The sequence below is a fragment of the Carettochelys insculpta genome, chromosome 30 (assembly GCF_033958435.1).
Source record: "Carettochelys insculpta isolate YL-2023 chromosome 30, ASM3395843v1, whole genome shotgun sequence".
Classification (NCBI taxonomy): domain Eukaryota; kingdom Metazoa; phylum Chordata; order Testudines; family Carettochelyidae; genus Carettochelys; species Carettochelys insculpta.
The window spans coordinates 3,327,481-3,348,295 of record NC_134166.1 but is presented as its reverse complement, the minus strand read 5'-3'; the positions used below and the strand labels follow the sequence as shown (position 1 = coordinate 3,348,295).

The 20,815-nt window shown below is 57.9% G+C and overlaps 1 protein-coding gene and 1 non-coding gene across 2 annotated transcripts in view; one reads left to right on the top strand and one right to left on the bottom strand.

The window, feature by feature from the left end:
- The first annotated feature begins 5,029 nt into the window (after window positions 1–5,029).
- LOC142004094 (small nucleolar RNA U3) lies at window positions 5,030–5,234 on the top strand. Its single transcript, XR_012642925.1, has one exon. It is a non-coding gene; the product is annotated as a small nucleolar RNA U3 (small nucleolar RNA).
- Window positions 5,235–6,163: 929 nt separating this feature from the next.
- Window positions 6,164–20,815, bottom strand: part of KIRREL1 (kirre like nephrin family adhesion molecule 1) — a 92,874-nt gene continuing 78,222 nt past the window's right edge. Inside the window, exons 7-15 of the mRNA XM_074981077.1 lie at window positions 20,527–20,675; window positions 19,643–19,770; window positions 19,383–19,509; window positions 18,479–18,579; window positions 14,530–14,728; window positions 12,932–13,039; window positions 12,418–12,557; window positions 11,838–11,915; window positions 6,164–11,511 (exon numbers count right to left, since the gene is read on the bottom strand). Of these exons, the coding sequence (XP_074837178.1) occupies window positions 11,041–11,511; window positions 11,838–11,915; window positions 12,418–12,557; window positions 12,932–13,039; window positions 14,530–14,728; window positions 18,479–18,579; window positions 19,383–19,509; window positions 19,643–19,770; window positions 20,527–20,675 (1,501 nt within the window). The 3' untranslated portion in view covers window positions 6,164–11,040. The remainder of the gene's footprint in view (window positions 11,512–11,837; window positions 11,916–12,417; window positions 12,558–12,931; window positions 13,040–14,529; window positions 14,729–18,478; window positions 18,580–19,382; window positions 19,510–19,642; window positions 19,771–20,526; window positions 20,676–20,815) is intronic.

Below are 20,815 nucleotides of genomic sequence, written 5' to 3'. Positions count from 1 at the left end.
TCTGTTAAAGTACAAAAGGAAGGTGTTGGGTGTCCCTGCTGTACATATTTTTTTTTTTACAAAAAGTGTTTCAAACCACCTCCTGCCCCCTGGTAAAAGCCCATGTTGTGAAATAGGCCATTCTGACCAGCCTGCAACAGAACCAGCCGCCATGGGGAACGGCGAGAGAACACAGGCAGGAGAGAAAGGCCGTGTTTTATAATTTATCACTAGCACAGCGCCTGAGATTCACTTTTATAAAATATTCCCTTTTGAGGCCAGGACAACAACAACAATACTTAGCACTTTACACGCAGCCTCTTCCATGGGGGCAGCCTGGCGTGCTGTGCAAACCTTAATTCCTCCCTTCCCTCCACTCCATCGGGGAAGGAGGGATTTGGTTTTAGCCCCATTTTACAGCCAGGAGAACTAAGGGGCTAACCTGTAGCTTGCCAAAGGCATGCAACAGGCAGAGGTGGAAATGGAACCCAGGAGTCCTGAGAGCCACTCCTCTGCTCTAACCACTAGACACCAGTCCTTCCCAGAGCTGGCCATGGAACCCAGGAGTCTTGGCTCCCCAGGCTTGTTTCAAGCACTCCCCTCCCCCTTCCCTCTTTAAAGAGTACAATACATGTTGGATCTCCCTGGTGTGGCATCCCCAGGACCAGACTGGACCAGAACAAAGGAATTTGCCAGACAAAGGGAGTTCCCTGGCACCCCAGCCAGCTGTAAGCTCTGCTTCTGGCCTGGGTGGCCACGCTGCCACGGCCCTGGCTTTGCTGCCACAGCTGCTCTGGGTCTCCTGCTGTGGCTGCCACTGCCCCGGGCTCTGAGCTGCCGGCTTTCCTACTGCCTGACTCCTGACCACTGGGCTCTCTAGCCCGGGAACATCTGTGCTCTCGCCAGAGCATGGATGTTGCCAGACTAGAGAGTCCCAGTTTCGGGAGACACATCCTGCATCCTCTAATGCAAAGAGCAAACATCATGTGGGTGCCTGCATTGCTGTGGGGGTTGTTTGCTAAGCTTTGGAAATAGTATCCTTAACCTGGGCCTGTCTTTTTCTCCCCAGGTGTTCCCAGTGTCTTAGGAGAGAAATCCAATTATACTTCTCCCCAGCTCAGACAGCGTGGAGCTGAAAGCGCCCGCTCCAGCCTGCCAGCACGAGTGGAAGCGGGCCTCATCCCTGGCTTTGGATGCAGCCTGCTATTATCAGGCCCTGAGAGAAATGACGATTTTCTTGGGATGGAGGGATCTTTATTTATTTATTCAAACCTGATGTAACTGTCAGGGCTGGCATGGCATTAAATCACAGCCTGCTCCCACCTTGCGGCAAGCCAGGTTCCAAGAAGGCAGAGGAATGCAAAGTTACATGTCTCTTCCTGTCTTCAGGTCATCACTCAGGCAAGAATATCAGGGAAAGAGAAAAGGCTTCTGCTGACTTGTCAGCTGAGCATGTTCATGTCAGGATTTCAAGGTGGGATGACAGACCTGTAATTTCCTGGGCTCCTATCTGGGCCAAGTGGGCTGGAGGAGGTGGGACTGTAATTGACAAGAATAATCAGCTAAAGAATTTGCTCTTGTCTGCAGCTCACCGTCTCTGCCTTAATAATAGGGAGAATCCTATGCAGGGCTTCAGGAGCCCTTTTCAGCCATCGATCTCCAACTGCTTTACAAGCAGGGCACCGGGAGTAAAACGGTCACACAGCAGGAGACAGGCCTCAAATCCAGGTCTCCTGCCTCCAGCTGGGTGAGTCATTGATTTTTTTTGTTTTGTTTTGTTGGCCGCACTGAAAATTTGGGAAAAAAAAGAATCGTATCAGGTTAGCCCCACATGAAACATTTTCAGTTCACTGAAAAGCTTAAAAAAAAAAAATTCAGGCTGAATGTTTCCTTAGAAATGAACCGTTTGGCATTGGGTTTCGTGTTGGGCCTTTTCAAAAGGCACTGGGAAGTCCATTTCAAAATCATTTGGAATCGAAAAGTCAAAACTGTTGTGTCAAAGGGGTCCCCCTTCCCTGTCACCACCCCCAGAACAGTGAAATCAGCCTGGAGCGGCGAATTGTTGTGGTTGACCCAGCTCTGCCTTTTTCAGCTCAAGAATGAAAAGTATGTCTGAAAAATACGTCCCGTCCGCCATCCCAAGTCCCAGCCCCTGATCTGTGCTCACTCCCCTCCTCCTGCCATCAGAGACTTTACATCAACTTTCACTTGTTATCCCGGGTGGACGGTTGCTTGATGGGGAGGTTGAACTTGGGCCTAACGTGGGCAGTGCTGCCCAGGGTGGCCAGAGCGTAGGCTTTGGGTACGGTGCACAAAAAAATCCACAGGTACCAAATCCCACCGCCCAAACCGACCGACTCAGCCTGGCTGGGTGTGTGATGGGGAGGTTAAAAATAGTAAAGAGGAGCTCAGGCTCCCAGACCTTCCACCCGGGCTCCTGCCTGCACCCAAATGTCCACATGGCTAGTTTTAGCTCTTCCTCCAGTGACCTGACCCAGACTGCGCTACAGAGCACCATGGGGTTTTTGTTTACAGTGCATCCGGTACCCCCAGTAGCTCATGCTATCTCCCAGATGCCCAAGGCCATGTTTGAGAGGCCTCAGTTCAACCCACTGCTCTGCCACAGATGGCCATGGCCAAGTGAGCAAAGTCACAGTGCCTCAGTTTCCCCTCAGTACTCTCGGGGCAACAACCCATCTCCTAGTGGGGTGGTGAGGCTAAATAGGCTAACGACTCAGCAGCACAGGGATGCTTTCCTTACAAGAACACTTCAGCACCACAGGCAGAGGAGCAAAGTGATTCTAAGTCAGAGTTTCTGCAGACAGGTAGGTGATCACCTCCTCAGCGGGTGGGGAGGAATCAGGCTCTTTGATGACTTGCCCAGGTTCTCCCATGGAAGCACCAGGAACCAAGCCAGGCTCCTAGCCCCACGACTGTGCTTTTTACCCAGGGCTGCTAGTTCCTCTGCTTAGGCCTGGTGTCTCTTCTCCTGCAGCCCCCGAACGTGGGAGCAGCCGTTTCCCTTTCATCCGAAGCACTCGCCCAGGGCACAGCGCATCAAGGGGAGAACTAAAGCACAAGGAAGAGAAATTCTCTGTCTTGGCTCTTCTGAAGGCTGCAGCCTTGTCCCGGTGGCACGAAGGCAGCAGGAGGGGAGACTGAGGAGCGAGAGTTCAGTACAGCCAAAAGACGCTGGTGGGCGTGTCAGCCGGTCGCATACATTAGAATATGTCGCAGGCACCTGGCATAAATTAGCTGGCGGGTGAGATTGATTTCCTGGGGAAAAGCTGCTGCTTGGCTGGGGAGAGAGGCCTGCGGCAAGCGGGTTTCAGAGATGATCTAGACTACAGGCAGGTGGAAGGTCACCCCCTGGCATGGCTGGCGGGGAAAGGTGGCTGTGCCTGCAGGAGAGATGTGGGGAGCTGCGATACAGTTTGATTCTAATGATAATACAGGACCAGGGACACAAGACAGAAAAAACCCAGCATCTCTCTTCTCCACATTCCTCCTTTGTCGCTTCCCATCCAGCCATCCACTCCCAGCCCCACCCTCTATCTATTTATCCCTCGCGCCCTCATTCCTTGCTTCAGCAAAAGCCATTACGATTGACGAAGCACCTTTTTGTTTTGCAGATGGGTCCCGGGAGCAGCAAGCAAAGTGCCTGGCTCATGCATAATAAACCAGGCATGGAAACACACCAAGGAAGAGGCTACATTTGTCGAGAAACAAAATCATTAAGCCAGCCTGTTTGCCGGGTTGCTTGTGAAAAACCAAACCAAACCAGCCCCTTGCCTCTGCTCCCTGCTGGTCACAATGGCCAGGCATCAGCTCCCGCCGAAAGCATCTGTGAAATAGGTCAGTGGAGATCGTGCGAGGCCTCGCACCAGCACAAGAGGACACGGTTGTCTTTTGCCACCTGGGGTCCAGACACTAGAGTTATGGGGAGGCAGGTGACACCTGGAGGGGCCAGGTGAGCTTGGGACCCCACCCAGTGTTCATTTTTTTCCCACCCATGGGCAGAATAAATTTTGTTATGTGCACCAAGAGCCATGCACCACCCATAGAAACACAGGCTGCCAGCTGTGGGCATTCTGCTGATCAGCTGGGCGGTACCTGAATCCCTCCTGGGCAGCCATCCAAGTGCTCTGCTTACAGGGAACTCTGGCCCCATTGTGTCAGGAGCTGCACAGACAGAATGAGAGACAATTCCTGACCCAGGGAGCTTACGCTGTAATGGAAGGGGAACTGCAGCAGAGCGCCCACGGACGGCTGCATAAAGGGAGCTCAGACCTTAAGGCTCCAGCGCAAGAGGGGATCTGGCTCAGCCCACCCAAGCCCCCCACTCAGCCTCACAAATTCCAGGGTCCATCCCAGACCTGGCAGCTGCTCATCAGCCATGAACAGGAGCTGCTGACTGCCTGATTCTAGGCTGGGCTGAGTGCAAACTGCCCCTTAGGAGACGACAGGGGGTTAGTGGGGATTATATTCCCCTGGGTCAGTAGCATGTACTTCCTACTCCCCTGGCTTGGGTGCATGTGTTTCCTACTGCCCTGTACTGACCCCGTAGGTGTGCCTCAGTTTCCCCAGGCACGACCAGTGCACAGCTGGAGATGGGAGTTTCAGTGTGATGACTTCTCACACGTAGGCAACGGCCCTCCAGGGCCTTTGTAACCTAGGCCACCAGGTGACCCCTTTCTTCCCCGGGAAACAGGACAAAGGAGGGGCCTGGCTGGTTTGAACTGCAGCTGGGCTGTCGAGTGGGGCAGTCTGGTCTGGCTGGAGAGGGAGGAAGGGGAACCAGGGTCCCGACTCTGACTCCCTCTGGGCCCCTCCTCCCCAAGAAGGATGGTCCTGACAACTCTGCGCTACGCTGCGTCCCGTGTGCTTAACAACCAGCCTGTTTTCCCTGCTGAAGGAGAATCACCTCTACCTGTGGATGGGGGGCAGGGCCTATCCCAGACACGGCAGCCTCTGGCCAGCCCTGTGCGGGACCTGTTGTGGCCTGGGCTCCCCTGAGCGCAGAACACCTCGGAGAATCCGAGCCGCTATATCGACTCTACTTTCAGGGATCATTTCTAGGGCGTGTGACTAGAGAAGTGCTGCTGAAAGGCGCCGGTCTCGCTGCCCACGAGGAGCTGGAGCGCTCCGAGCGCGAAGCGAACAGGCAGAGCTGCTTTTTTGCAGTCCGTGTTTGTCACTGATGAAATCCGAGCCGCTGCCTTGAAAACCCGGGGAAAGGGCCGCTCCCAACAGGGCTGCTGCAGGGAAGCTGCTGGAACATCGCTAGAGAAGCAGGGACCTGGGGAAGTTGCAGGGGGTGGCCAACCTGGGCCAGGGGGGTGAGGGGAAGTCGGGGGCGGGCGGGGGGGGGGGCAGAGGGAAATCCCCCAGACTGAGCTGGGTCCATTGTCAGGTGCGTACTAGCAGCACCACCACCATCTGAGCCGGGGGCAATAAAGCAGCCAGGTGCCTCTCACCCGTTTCTGATGGCGAGCTCTTGTCGGGGTTCTCCTGGTCCGCCGCGCTCGCTACCTGCGCAGAGGCACCGCAGCACTCGGGGCGCGCAGAGACAATCCACGAGCATCAGCAGCCAGAGCAACACACCTGTCAGGACACCGCACCGGGGGGGCTGCTGCCCACAGCTGCCCCCCCTCACCCACCCACCTGCACTTGCTTCCTCCCGTCGCCTGCAGCTCCCCAGCCTGGCCCTCCAGGTGCCACGTGCTGGGAGTGGTACTGATGGGCAGCCTGGGTGTGGTCGCGCTCCTTTATAGGCCTTGGCTTCAGTCACATGATTTGGCTGTCACATGACCTCCCCCCCTCCCCCCCAGGGAGGCAGGAGGATTGGAAAAGGTGGGGGAGGCTGTGGTCAGTGGCCCCCATGGGCAGTGACAGTGAGTTAGGACAAACCACTCCAGTGCCGCCTCTCCAAGGGCCTTCGGCGCTGACCTGTCACCGCTCTGTGACTCCGTTCCCTCACTCTGTCCAAGGGGCAGAACACGACCCAGCTCCTCAGCGTGACGCCCAGCAGCGACCTCCTCAGGGCCTGTTCAATGCACCCGTTATCCTCTGCACCCCCATGCGATTGTTCAGGTCCCAAATTTTCATCTAACATCCCCCACCCACCCACTCCGAGGGCTACTTTCACGCAACAAAGGCAACACACAGCTTCTTTTTTTGGTAGCATTTATATTTTTATATATATAAAAAATTAAATATATATAATATATCGTGTTTAAGACTAAAAATATAGTACATAATATTTAAAAAAAAAAAAAAAGGAAAAGAAAAAAAAAAAGAATCCTGGCTGGGGCCGGACCAGGGTGCAGGGGAATCACAGATACATGTCTCTAGGGATCTAAAAGGGCCCGTGCGAAGACAAAGACCCCCCCGCTTCCACCCCACATCCCTGGGGGATCCGGTGCGGCTGGGCATTTCGGACTGAACACCTGAAAGGAGTGGCAGGTAAGGGGATGTGTAACCACAGACCGAATCCCACCACAGTGAGCTTCACGCCAAGTTGCGGGTTTCATTCGCAGCTTTGCATGGTTCTGCCTCTGCGTCAGAGGTTTCTATTGCTAATGAGGCTCCTGGCCCTGTTGGGGGGACGGCCAGGCCCACTGCTAACCCTCCTGCTCTATACAGGGAAGAAGGGTGACTGTGGGGGCCCCAGGCATAGGGTGGGGAGGGGAGCATTAAACACAGGCACTGCTGGGGCCGTGGGGAGAAGCCACATGGCCTGGATAGTGGTGGTGGTTGAATTAAAGCTGCAGGCTGGGAGCACAGCCCCTGGGATCCGGCTCAGGGCCTGGCAGGATTGAGCCTGTTTTAAAGGTACCTTTGAGGATGGGGGAGCCTCAAGGCTAGCTCCTACAACATGGGAGGTGCGGGGTCCCCCCATCCCTCTCTCAGCCATGGGGCAGGGGTGCAGTGGATAGGGAGTGCATCCAACCAAGATGCATTTGTTCCTCACTGCAGGTTGGTTCAGGTGGCAGGGGACCCCACGGGGGGGACTGTGGTGCCATCCTGCACCTAACAGCTGCCCAGTCCTTGCCCAGGTGTGAGGGCTCAGCTGCAGGAACCCTCTATAACTCTGGGACAAGACAGGCAAGGAAGGGGCTGCCACATACAGCCCAGAGCCACTCCCAACCCATCACCAAGCATCCCCCCCACCAGACTCAGCTGTATTCTGTGCTGGCTTCTGGCGCTGGGCCAAGCCGGTGCCTTTCTGGCCTAGCCATGTGGCCAAACCAGTCCCCTGGAGCAGCCATGCAAGAGGCAGTGGGTTGGGGGCTGCAAAGCAACTAAAGTCAACTCAGTGCCCAGCACAATTCACCAGCAAGTGGGTCCACAATGGGGTTTCCAATAATTTTTCACATCCGTGTGCAGAATAAATTTTGTTAGGTGCAACGAGGCACATGGGGATGTGCACCACCAGCACACACACCCACACACACACACACGCTGCTGGTCCTCTGCCAATTAGCTGAGGAGCACCTGAATACCTCCTGGGCAGCCGCCCAAGTACTCAGCTTTCAGGGAACACCGGTCCACAACTCCCTTGGGGCTGCTCCACACACTCAGGACTCGCACCGGTGTTGAGGAACACATGCACACCCCTCCGCTTGTAAATTCAGTCATGGGCCCATCCCTCCACACCCTTGGGTGGGCTGTTGCCAGCAGGAACTGGGCATGGGACTGCTGGGGCTTCAAGCAGAGCCTCTGCTAGGCCTGAGCAGATCTGGGAGCCAAGCTGTGGCCAACACCTCTCTTGATAGCTGTGGCCAGGCTGCCATTTGGGGGAGCCAGAACACCCCCGCACAGAGGTGGGGTTGGGTCACCCCAGTTTAACTGATGGAAACCAGGTAGAATCCAGACTCCCGGCCTTGTCCGCGGTAACCGCTAGACTCCCCTCCTGGAGCTAGGACCCAGGAATGCTAGTTCTCACCCCTGCAAAGCACTGGTGGCCTGTCCCACTGAGCACAAGTTGGCTAAAAGGAAGTTCACACAGCAAAGCACAAACGTGCAAGCCAGGAAGGCACAGGGCAGCCGTCCAGGTGCTATTCAAACCCCAAACCCAGACCAGGACGGAGTGAAAAGACGAGTCTCTGCTGCAGGATGTGGCTGTGGCTTTTCCCCCACTCCCACACCCAGACATAGCAGTCTCCCTGGAGGAGTTATTGCTTCACCCTCAGCCTGCTACGTGCACCAGGAGCTCTGCAGCTGCTCATGGAGAGAGAGCAGAACATTACACGCCACAGGGAGCCCTTGCCAGCATTAAGGGTACCCAACAGGTTCCATTCAAAGACCCTGTTTTCAGGTGCTCTGCCAGACTTTTAAGGTTGGGGCTGATATTGTCCATGCCGGCTGTCTGCCACAAGCCGACGTGTGTGTGGTACGGGGGGCGGAGGGGCTTTTAATCTTTAATTATATACTGCTGAGCATTAGCAACACTTGGCTTCTGGCTTTCAAGAATGTGCTTGGCAGGATCGTTGTAGAAAATATATATTTAGATACATTCATATAAAAAACCACCTCGGCCCATGTGATTGACTCACGCCAGCAAACTAGCCAGCTCCACTTATTATTACTATCTGTCATTGTTACTTGTATTGCATCAGTCCCTGGCCCCAGTCCCGGGCCAGGACAGCTGACTGCCTTCCACCCCGTCCCTTCCACCTTTTGCGCAGCCCCTTCTGGGGCCAAGGAACCAGCCCTTCCCTCCCACCTTGCCCTGGGACCCGTGGTGGCTGTCAGCGGGATAGTTGGGACAGGGTGGCTGGCTCTGTGCTCTGCCCAGCCCTACAGGAGAGCAGTGTTCCACTCGTGGGCCAGAGGTGACTGCGGAGAAAGTTGGGTGGGGGTTTGTGTCCCGTCCCCGAGCTGAGCAATGCTGGAAAGGCCAGTGGAGACAGGTACTGGGCAGGGTTCCCTCCCATTTTTTCCATCCATGGGTGGAATAAATTTTGTTACCTGCACCCAGGCAGGTGTGGATGTGCACCACCAATAGAAACACAGGCTGCCGGCTGTGGATGCTGTGCTAATTGCCTAGGACACACCTGAATCTCTCCCCCAGGCACTCACCTAACAGGGAACACTGGTGCTGGGAACTTGCATTGTGCCTACCAAAGGGCAGGACCCCATGTTAATAAGCAGCACTCCCTCACCCCTTCCTGGAGTGGGGTGCAGCTTTGCTGGGAAACTTGGGGAGCTGGAAGGATGCCTCTCCCGGAAACAGGGCTAGGACACCAATGGCCAACCCATAGCACCAGTGAGAAGCTGCAGCCAGGGACTGAACTTGTGACCCTCAGCCCTAAAACCACAGCGCTCAATGCCTCAAGTGAGCAAGGCAGCTCTGCCCCTAGCCTGGGGCACCAGCTGCCACAGCGGCGGCTGCCAGGTACGAGGGGGTGACATGAGCTGCCAACTCCGGCCCCCACGTCCCACCAGCCCCTAATGTGTAATGGCCCTGCCCCTGTTGCTCTGTGCCACCACGAGCGAGAGGCTGATTGGCCAAAGAAAGCTGAAGTTCAAGGCACAGGAAGTGGCAGAAGAGGCCGGAGTCCAATTGGTCCTTTCAGAGCAAAAACAACCGCCCCCCATATAAAATCTCTCTCTCTCTCTCTATAACCCCCCAAAACCAGCTGTACCCACAGTGCTGGGAATGGGGGTTGGGGGACAGCTCGGCCCTGGACAGACAGGGTATTGGGGGAGCAATCGGGGTCCCTCAACCCCCGCTTTCCTCCTGAAGGGGGACGCCACGCCAGGGGGACAGAGCTGATTTGGGGTGTGAGCAGTGAGGGGCCTGGCCTCCCCAGGGTCCCTGGACTAGCCAGGGGCTGGCTTGTGCTGTTGTGAATGGAAGCACTCGGGAGTGGGGCTGGCCTTTGTCCCTAGGTCAGGGGCCCTCGACTTAGGGGTCATATTGCTAAGTGGGGCAAGCACGGTACCACTATGGGAGAGGGGGGCAGCTGTGGAACAGGGAGTTCCAGTATTGGTTTGGGGGCCCTGGTATGGAACTGGGGACCCCAGCACTGGATACGGGGTCCCTGCATAGAACAGAGTCCCTGGTATTGGATGGGGGAGTCCCAGGCATGGACCAGGTCTAGAGCCACTGCTCCAGGGCAGTTTTCTACATTAGCGCCTGATCCTGCCAGGCACTGAGCAGTGGGTACCAAGGAGGCTCAGGGCCCAGCGGGATCAGAGCCTGTGGGCCAATCGGGGGCCAGCTTACTCCAGGGCCGGCAGACGGGCACCTGCAGGGTTAGCCAACCCGCCAGGCGCCGCATCCCTCAGCTGGGCACATGCCAGTCTGGAGCAGTGTCCCCTGTGCCCACCGGGGTCTCCTGAGAGCCCAGCCAGCAACCAGGGATGGGACAACTCGCTGGCCCCACTAGCAGCCGAGGCGAGTGGGAGCCAGCTGCAGACCGCAGGGATCCCACAGCCCCCGAGAGAACACACAGCTTAGTCTGGCTTCCTCCCCACCCCCACCGCCGCTCGGTCCTTCGCTGCCCCACGGTCACTTCCCTCCCCCTCGTCACAACCTCCCGCCCCCGACGTGGGGCTCAGCTCCCGTCGCCCCTCAGAAACCCGATGCATGGCAGAGAGATCAGGTCTGCCCAGCGCGGCTGGGGGCAGGCAGCTGGAGTCTTGCTTGGAGCAGAGGGGTGGGATCCAGGGCGTGGGAGGGGAGCCTGCACCCACAGCTACTGGGGCAGCTTAGCCGGTCTCCAGCCCGCTGGGAGGAGAGCCGTCACCCAGGCGCAGGGCCAGGCCATGCTGGGAGGCTCCCCAGTCGCCAGCCCTGGAGACGCCGGCTGCAAAGGATGAATGGAGAGGAAGAGATGGGAGCGGGCTGGAAGTTCAGCCAGACGCCAGGGTCCTGTGCAAGCTGGGCGGTGAGGGGTGCAGTCGCTGGACAGGCCGAGAGTCGTGCCGCCGGGCGGGGGGATCAGGACAGGCCCAGAAAAGCCCCTGAATATCAGAGGCCAGTCACAAAGGACCTGTGACCCCCCCACGTGCCCGCCGGGGTCGGCCCCCCTGCCCCAACTCCCAGGCCCCTCAGACATGTGTCTGCATCCGTTGCTGGAAGCGCTGTCCGTAGTCCGAGTGCTGGGAGGTGTAGGAGAAGCGGGTGGCGCTGGCGTACTTGCCCATGGGGTCGTAGGCCTCGTAGGGGGCGCGGTCCAGGCTGGGCGGGGGGGGCTGGCTGTAGCCCAGGCGGTAGGTGGCGTAGCCGGCGCTGGGTGGGAAGGCGGTGTGGCCGCCGTAGTTCTCGTAGGAGAGCTGGCTGGCTGCCTCCCCCGCGGCAGGGCCTGGCGGGGGGCCGGGGGCTGGCTCGGTGCCATAGTCCGAGGTGGGGCCCCGGCTGTAGGTGCTCAGCTGCGCGTAGCCGCTGGAGTGGGAGAGGCGGGAGGAGGGGCGCGTCTCGTAGCGGGCGTTGACCGGGGCGCGGTAGTCGGGATACAGCACGGTGCGGGAGGCTGGCCGTTCCTCATGGGCCCGGACGTTGTAGTAGCCATTGGTTGGGTCCTGGACGGGGAAAGGTGGGTTCAGGCAATGCTGCAGCAGGTTGTGCCTGAGGAGTATTTCAGGGGGAGAGCCAGGAAAAGAACCCAGGTGTCCTGGCTCCCAGTCCCCTGCTCTAGCCACTGGAACCCCACCCCCGGAGGCGGGAAAGAACCCAGGTGTCCTGGCTCCCACCCCCACCGGAGCGACGTGTGAAATCCCTTGTGCATGCACACCCATCCAGAGCGGCTGATGTGCACATGCAGTTGCACCTTTCACACCCATGAACACTCGCCGGTGCACAATCACTAGCCAGGCCCTTTGGGGCGGGGGCGGGGAGGGCACCAGACCTTGAGCTCGTATTCCTCCCGCGTGTCGATGGTGTCACAGCGCAGGTCCTGCTTCAGGTCCACGTCGTCCTTGAATGACTGGGGAGGGTGACAGGAAAGGGCAGGGTCAGCTTTCCTCTCCACCCCTCCTGGTCACGGAGCCCAGGGGGATAGCTAGGGCTGCAGCCCTGGGGCAAGACTAGAGCTGAGGCATGGGGCTTAGCCTACGGGGCTGTTTGGAGGGCGCCGTTTGGCTTTGCACCTGTCTCCCTCTCGTGAAGCACGGAGCCAGGACAGCTCAGAATCCAGCCTCCCCTGCTCTCATCACTGGCCCATGCTCCTGTCCCAGAGCCAGGGCGAGAACCCAGGAGTCCGGCCTCCCCATTCTTCTTGGGTCTCCTGCGTTCGCCTCCCACAGCTGGGCACAGAACCCAGGAGTCCTGGCCGCCTCCCCCAGCACTTTAACCACTAGCCCGCGCTCGCCATCCCACAGCTGGGCACGGAGCCCAGGATTCCAGCTCGGAGAGGCTGGGAACGGTCACAATCTGTGGCGCTGCTGGGCTCCTTCCAGGGCCCTGGGTGCATGGGGGGGGACCCTCACCGAATAGATGGCCTTCATGACACGGGTTGCCGTGGAGACGCTGGCCGTGTCCTCCTCGCGGTCCGTGTGCAGCGTCAGGGGCTCCCGGTTCACCGTCTCCACTTTGATGTCCAGCTTACGCAGGGTCACGTCCTTTCGGCCTGGGGCGGGGCAGACACAGGGACCAGGGGGGCTCTACCAGCTGCAGCCCAGCCTCTCCTCACTAGGGACACCAGCCCTGGCCTCCTCCTTGCCCCAGGCCGGGAGAATCTGGCCTCCTTCCCGGGAAGCCTCCCACACCTGCCTGTCGCCCTGCTGGGACGGGGCTTCCGCCAGGGGCCCCACGGAAGTGCTCCCCCATAGCACGGCTCCCCCGCTTCCAGCGGCTCCTGCAGAGCGGGGGGCACCCCTGCTTGGTACCCGCCCCCATGCCTTGTGTGGCTGCTGGGCGCCAGCTGGGGCAGCTGCTCCCCTCCTGCCTGTCCCTGGGAGGAAATGATCGTGGCTCCCGGGACGTGCCCGCCCCCGCACTCACTTCCTTTGCGGCGCCGGTAGAGGAAGCAGACCAGGGCAATGAGGCAGAAGACAAGGAGGATGCTGGCGCCGATGGTGGCCCCGGCGATGATGCCGACCGGCAGGACTTCTGCAGGGGACACAAGAGAGCGTTAGCTGGGGGAGCCTCTCTGTCCCCTTCCTGCCTATCCCCGCCCCAGAGCCCTGCCTGCCCAGGGTGGAGCAGGGCCCTCCCCAAGGCGGAGAGGCCCTGGCAGCAGGGGTGGCTCTGCTTGTCCTGTGACATCTGTCTCTGCTGAGTCCTGTGCCACTGGTCTAGGTTTCGAGGCAAGGGAGGGTTCCCTGGGATCCTCAGCGCCGGTGGCTGGGTGTGGCAAAGTGCCTGGCAATTGGGACAGGATCACTGCTCACCCTGCTAGTTTGGTGTGGCGAGACCAGCTCCCTAGGGAAGAAACTGAGGCACCGAGCTGCCCCAGGTCGCTCCCAGACAGCGGCAGAGAACCAAAGAACTCACCCAGCTTCCTACTCTAACCACCAGACAACAGTGCTGCCCAGGGCTGGGAATGGAAGGCAGGAGTCCTGGCTTCCCATCCCCCATAAACACTGGTTCATGCCCCCTTCTGAGAGCTGGGACAAAATCTTGGCTCTGCTCTAACCACTAGGAATGATTCTCTCCCAAAGCTGGAGACAGAACCCAGGTGGCCTGCTCCCCCTCTCCTGCCCCGTGCTTTAACCCCTACAGCCCACTCTACTTCAACAGCCGGGAATAGAACCCAGGGCTACGTCTACACGTGCACCCAACTTCGAAATAGCTTATTTCGATGTTGCGACATCGAAATAGGCTATTTCGATGAATAACGTCTACACGTCCTCCAGGGCTGGCAACGTCGATGTTCAACTTTGACGTTGCTCAGCCCAACATCGAAATAGGCACAGCGAGGGAACGTCTACACGCCAAAGTAGCACACATCGAAATAAGGGAGCCAGGCACAGCTGCAGACAGGGTCACGGGGCGGACTCAACAGCAAGTCGCTCCCTTAAAGGGCCCCTCCCAGACACACTTTCATTAAACAGTGCAAGATACACAGAGCCAACAACTAGTTGCAGACCCTGTATATGCAGCACGGACCCCCAGCTGCAGCAGCAGCAGCCAGAAGCCCTGGGCTAAGGGCTGCTGCCCACGGTGACCACAGAGCCCCGCAAGGGCTGGAGAGAGAGTATCTCTCAACCCCCCAGCTGATGGCCGCCATGGAGGACCCCGCTATTTCGATGTTGTGGGACGCGGATCGTCTACACGTCCCTACTTCGATGTTGAACGTCGAAGTAGGGCGCTATTCCCATCCGCTCATGGGGTTAGCGACTTTGACGTCTCGCCGCCTAACGTCGATTTCAACTTCGAAATAGCGCCCAACACGTGTAGACGTGACGGGCGCTATTTCGAAGTTACTGCCGCTACTTCGAAGTAGCGTGCACGTGTAGACGCAGCCCAGGTGTCCTGGCCCCTCTGTGCTGTAACCACTAGAGCCTGCCCCCCTCTAAGAGCTGGAGTTGCTCCCAGACCCCCCTGCCTGCCTCTGGCTCTCTCCCTGCTGTGCCGTGGCCGTCTCCCCTCCCACACACCTTTCTCCTCCAGTTGGATGATGGCCGTCCCTGGCCCGAAGCTGTTCCAGGCTGTGCAGTTGTAGCGTGTCTGGAAATCGGCCTCCATCACGTTGTTGATGGTCAGGGTGGAGAGGACCCCTTTCCCCGTGTTGGTTCTCTCCACCGTGTAGCGCTCCAGCGTGCCAGCTTCCAGGATGTTCTCCTTCCAGGCCCAGGCCTGCCGCCGGGTGGGGCGTGCAAATAGCAGAGAGGCCAGGTCAGCATCTGGTTCTAGGAACTCCTGCCCCCTCCCCCTCTGCTAAACTCTGGAGAACCCCGGCACCCTGGCCAAATCCCTGCTGGGTAACTACAGCCCACCAGCTTCTGCAGTTCCAGTAGGACACAACCGTCCCTATCACTTCCTGCCCCAAACTGAATGGGCACGTGGAAAGACCAGGGAGGGATTCCTCCACTCAGCCATAATCTGCAACTTGGGGATACTCAAGGGAGCACCAGGGCTGCGTCGAAAGGTAGGTGGGTAGATGGATGGGTGTGTAAGGGAGAGACAGGAGACGGGCAGATAGGTGCATATGGGGAGAGACAGGAGACAGGCAAATGATTGTGTAAGGGGTTGGACGGACAGAAGACAGGCAGATAGATGTGTATAGGGACAGACAAAAGACAGGCGGATAGGCACGTACAGGGACAGACAGACAGAAGACGGGTGGATAGGTGTGTATGGGGACAAATAAAAGACAGGTGGACAGGTGTGTATGGGGACAGACAGACAGAAGACAGGAGGACAGGCGTGTATAGGGACGGACAGACAGAAGACAGGAGGACAGGCGTGTACGGAGACAGACAGAAGACAGGAGGACAGGCATGTATGGGGACGGACAGACAGAAGACAGGAGGACAGGCGTGTATAGGGACGGACAGACAGAAGACAGGAGGACAGGCGTGTACGGAGACAGACAGAAGACAGGAGGACAGGCATGTATGGGGACGGACAGACAGAAGACAGGAGGACAGGCGTGTATAGGGACGGACAGACAGAAGACAGGAGGACAGGCATGTACGGAGACAGACAGAAGACAGGAGGACAGGCGTGTATGAGGATGGACAGACAGAAGACAGGAGGACAGGCGTGTACGGAAACAGACAGAAGACAGGAGGACAGGCGTGTATAGGGTCGCTCAGACAGAAGACAGGAGGACAGGCATGTACGGAGACAGACAGAAGACAGGAGGACAGGCGTGTATAGGGACGGACAGACAGAAGACAGGAGGACAGGCATGTACGGAGACAGACAGAAGACAGCAGGACAGGCGTGTACGGAGACAGACAGAAGACAGGAGGACAGGCGTGTATAGGGACGGACAGACAGAAGACAGGAGGACAGGCGTGTACGGAGACAGACAGACAGAAGACAGGAGGACAGGCGTGTATGGGGATGGACAGACAGAAGACAGGAGGATGAGCTAGATGCAGAGACAAAGGCATGCGAGAGCGGGAGAGACAGGGAATGTGAGACTGACAGGGCGACGCCGACAGACCGAGCAGCGACATGTGAGCAATGCTAATACCGCGGTGCTCCAGGACAAATTCAGCTCAGGAAATCTCCCAGCGCAGGCCCCTGCGGGTGGGCAGTTAGTTCAGCCCCAGCGCTCACTACAGGCACACAGTGCCACAGCCATTTCACCCCAGCGAGCCTCCCACGGGCCCCGGCACGTTTCCCGGAAGCAAGCCCAGAACGTGCCCCAGTCCCAATCACCTTCGGGGGCTTCTTTTAAGCCTTCCCTGCCGCTGTGTTTAGTTCTCAATGGAGCCTCAGTGCTGGGGCTGGGGGCTTTTTTAAACAGCTGCTGCCAGCCAGGGCCTGTGTGCCCCCCCACAGCTGCACCAGCAGTCCAGTAACGGTGTCACCACAAGGGGCAGTGCTTGGGCCAAACCAGAGCAGGACGTTGCTTTACGCTGCTCACTGCTCCTTATTTTTGCTCTCTGTGTAAACAGCAGTTTCTTTGTGCCTTTAATCCTGTCACTCCTTCTCGGCTTTTCTCTCTCGAGGTTCCAGAGTGGCAGCTCAGACCTGATACAAGCAGAGCCCATCGCATCCCCGTCAGGGACAACCGATGGCAGATCCCAGGTGAAGGGAAGGGAATGAGAGGGCTCTAACTCAGGCAAAGTCAAGGTCAAAGTCAAGGTCAATACATGGCCTCTTCAGATTGCCTCCCCCGCAGTCCTTGCTCTTTCAATTATCAGTTCACAGCAAAAGGAGGCGAGGGAGAGAGCTGTGAAGGGGAAACAATTGCTTGTTGGGAGCACACAACGAGAACTGGGTTCGGAAAACTGCACATCCTGATTCCAAATAACCAGCTCTCTCTGCTTCATGGAAACCTGTCAGCTTCATGGGACCCCACCAATTTCAATAGCATTTTTGACAAATCATTTCAACTCCCTGGTTTCAGCTGAGTTTCTAATTCATCACTTTGATTCCCTTTGGTTCAGCTTTTGGTTTTATAAAATATTCATTTTAATGGTAGATTATGTTTATATACAGCAGTATCCCACTCTTAGGAACATCAGGCTTATGAATGACTGCTTACAAGAGCCATCTTTCTGCAATCCAGCAGTGGCTGGAGAGGCTTGAAAAGTCTGAGAGATTGAGCAGCCACAAAGGAAAGCAGTTTCCTCAAAGAAAAATCAGACACACTTAATTCATTTATTATGTGCCCGATCACTGAACAATTAATAAATTAACATATGCACCATAACCACCTCAACTCTGAGATGCTCAATTTTATGGGATTTTCGATGGTACGGATTCCTCAACCTCCCACTACGTCTCTGAACAGGACATCTACTGTACAGTATTTACTGTTGTAGGTTGTATCGATTGTATTTATTATAGTAACATGATATCCAAGTGGAAAAGAATCGACATTATTGGAGGAAAATGTTTTTGTGGTAGCAAAATGAAACATCTCTGTGGCTTTGAAGAGAAATTTTGGGGAATGTTTCTCCTGTGCCAAACTCTGGGTCAAAACTCCAGCTTTTTGTGCAAGTCAGAACAGCAATTATTGGAAGAGGGAGGTTCAGAATTTCCAAGCAGCTTACATGCTACTGTCGTTAACGTGACTCTTGTCTCCATTAGCGGCTGGAGCATATAGAAAGGTTCATGAGCCCACTGATGGCTCCCCACCCAGTCCAATAAATCAACCTGTGGTGACTCATGATTATGAATCGAGACTGGCTTTAGATCAGCAGAAACCCCAAACACAATGGCTAGTCCACACTCGAGAAACTGAGCTTGCTAAATAGGGAGCCCCCTCAAGGACTGTGGCTTGTCTCACGTCCATTTGCATCAGGTGGCTTCCATCTGTGCTAGGGGCCACTCCTGTCTGACTGTGCTTAGTGCCAAGGTGGGAAGGGACGAACTGGAAAGGTGCACTTGGCCCACCCACCAGTGGCCTTCCCGGCACGCCCCCTCCTGGCAGCACTGCCAGGGACGGAGGGATAGTCGCCCATTGCAGAGCGAATGTGCCTCAGCTCCTAACACACTGTTTAGCTGTTGGTGCATCAATGGGCTTCGCTCTAGCCAGTTCCGCCCTCCCGCACAGGCAAGAGACACACACCCACAGCCCAGGTGGGCTGAGAAACACCGGGACTGTGGGGATGAGGCCTGGGTATCGAGGATGGGGAGGAAGCTGCTGCCCTGCTGTGTTTTCTAGAGGGCCCCCAGCCCAGGCTGGACTATCCCCTTCTTGACCCGAGATCCCCTCTCCCCTGTGTTGGAATAAATGCTGGTGGAACAAATTTTGTGATGTGCACCGAGGCATGTGCTGATGTGCACCACCAATAGAAACACAGGAAGCCAACTGGGGGCGCCCTGCAAATCAGCTGGGCAGCATCTGAATCTCTCCTGGGCGATCGCTTGCAGGGAACTCTGCCCCCGCCTACCAGCCCCACGCCCCGGAAGAGCACTCACAATGCGGTCGGGGGGCGGCGTGCTCCCGATGAAACACTCCACCTTCCCACGGTCACCGCGCACCGCGTACTGCACGGCCTCGCTCGAGATGATCGGGGGCCCTGTGGGGGCAGAGGAGAGAGGCGGAGGGATTTACACAGGCACTGTCAGCCAGATGCGGGCACCGCATGGCTCCGGCATGGCCCAGGGGGTCCTCAGTTACTGCTTCAGCAGGCTGGAGTGAGCTCCTGGGGAGGGGCACCGGGAGGGTGTGTAAGGGGGGTGTTAGGAGATGCTGCCATGCGGTGGGGTTTTGAAAGATTTGAAGTGCCACGTGCAGGGCATGGTGCTGGGGTACTGTGCCATGGGCATGAACCCTGGAGCACCTGGGACACTGAGCTGTGGGTACAAGCCCTGGGGTGCCCAGGGGTACAAGGCCATGGGCACGGGGCCTGGGGTGCCCAGGGGTACAAGGCCATGGGCACAGGGCCTGGGGTGTCTGGGGGTACTGAGCTGTGGGTATGAACCCCAGGTGGACCTGGAGGGGTACAAGGCCATGGGTATGAACCTTGGGGTACCAGGGATACCAAGCCATGGGCACAGCCCCTGGGGTTCCCAGTATCTCCAAGGCCATGGACACAGGGCCTGGGGTGCCCTAGGGTAAGAGGCCATGGGCACAAGTCCCCAGCTGCCCAGGGATATTGAGCTGTGGGTATGAACCCCAGGTGGACCCGGAGGCATACAAGGCCATGGGTTTGAAGCCATGGGCACAGGCCCTGGGGTGCCCCAGGGTACTGAGCTATGGGTATGAACCCTGGGTGGACCAGGAGGGGTACGAGGCTGTGGGTATGAACCTTAGGGTACCTGGGAGTACGGAGCTGTGGGGTTTGGGCCGTGGGGTAGGTGGCATGGGTGGGGGGCTCACCGTTGACGAAAAGGGCCACCTCCCGTTCACCCACGCCGATCCGGGGCACAATGGCTTTGCAGACGTACTGCCCTGCGTCGTCCTGGGTCACCGACTTCAGGTACAGCTGATTGCTGTTGCTCAGCACCTGGGCGCAGACATGGGGCAGCGCATGAGCAGGGCTGGGGGGGCCTATGAACCCCCCCCCCCACTTGCCCCCACTGGGGGAACAGGCAGAACCTGCCCCAGAGTGGGGGCAGGGGACACGGGGAGGAACTTACCATGTTGGACTCCTTCTTTGTCCAGGTGAGGGTCAGCGGGGGGTTGCCGGCCCATACGCATGTCAGCGTCACGTCTGAGCCGATGTCGGTGGTTGTGGGCTTGGGGTCCACCACAATCCGAGGGGCGACTGCAAGACAGGAGCATCAGCCGCGTGAGGGCAGCAGCCCCGGTGCGCGGGGTGTCCCTGGCTCCCCTGGGTGGGTGTGTCCCTGTGTCGCCTGCAATTTTCTTCCATCCACAGGTGGAATAAATTTTGTTCTGCGCACTAAGCCTGTGCACATGTGCACCACCATAGAAACACACACTGCCGGCTGTGTGTGCTCTGTTGTTCGGCTGGGTGGCCCCTGAATCTCTCCTCGGCGGCCGCTTCAGAGCTCCGCTTACAGGGAACCCTGGTGTGTCCATACATGCTCATGTGGGTGTGTGTCCCAAGGCGTGTCCATCCCTACCCCTGTGGCTCATCTGTGTGTCCATCCCCAGGTGTGTGGGGGCTTTTGCCTATGTGTCCATGCTTGTGTGCGCTCATGGCCTGTGTGTGTGTGTGCCCAGTATGTGCACTTGTGACTTGTGTGTGCACGTGTGAACTCACGGCTCGTGTGTGTGCGTGCCCCATGTATGCACACATGTCCCTGGTTTGCACTAGCCCCCGACCTGGCCCAGCTGGAGGGGCTCCGGTGGGGGGGCATTTTGTCCCTCGGTGCCAATGGCCTCACGTTGCACCGCGGGCCATGTTGCCGGTGACCTGGGGCTGGGCGTGATGCTCAGGGGACATGGCCTGGGGCTGCCTGGGTGGTGGGGAGCCAGCGAGCACCGCAGGGTCAGTCCACGCCAAACCCCCTTCCACCCAGGCCGAGCAGGGGGAGTGGCTTCCCGTGGCACTCACAGTGCACGTCCACCAGCGTGCTCACGTTGGTGCTCCCCACGTCATTGTGCACCTCGCACGAGACGGGCTCCGTGAAGAAGGAATAATCCACCTGCGTCTCGTACTTGCTGTCCTTGGCCTCCTCGATGATCACGCCACCTTTGGCCCACCTGGGGGGAGGGGAGGGCAGGCAATGAAAGGCTCCACCCCCTTGGGGCGGGGAGAGAGCAGACAGGATGATAGGCTCCTCCCCCAGTTGGGGAAAGTGGGGCAGACACAGACTAGCTCCACCCCCAGCTAGGAAAGGAGG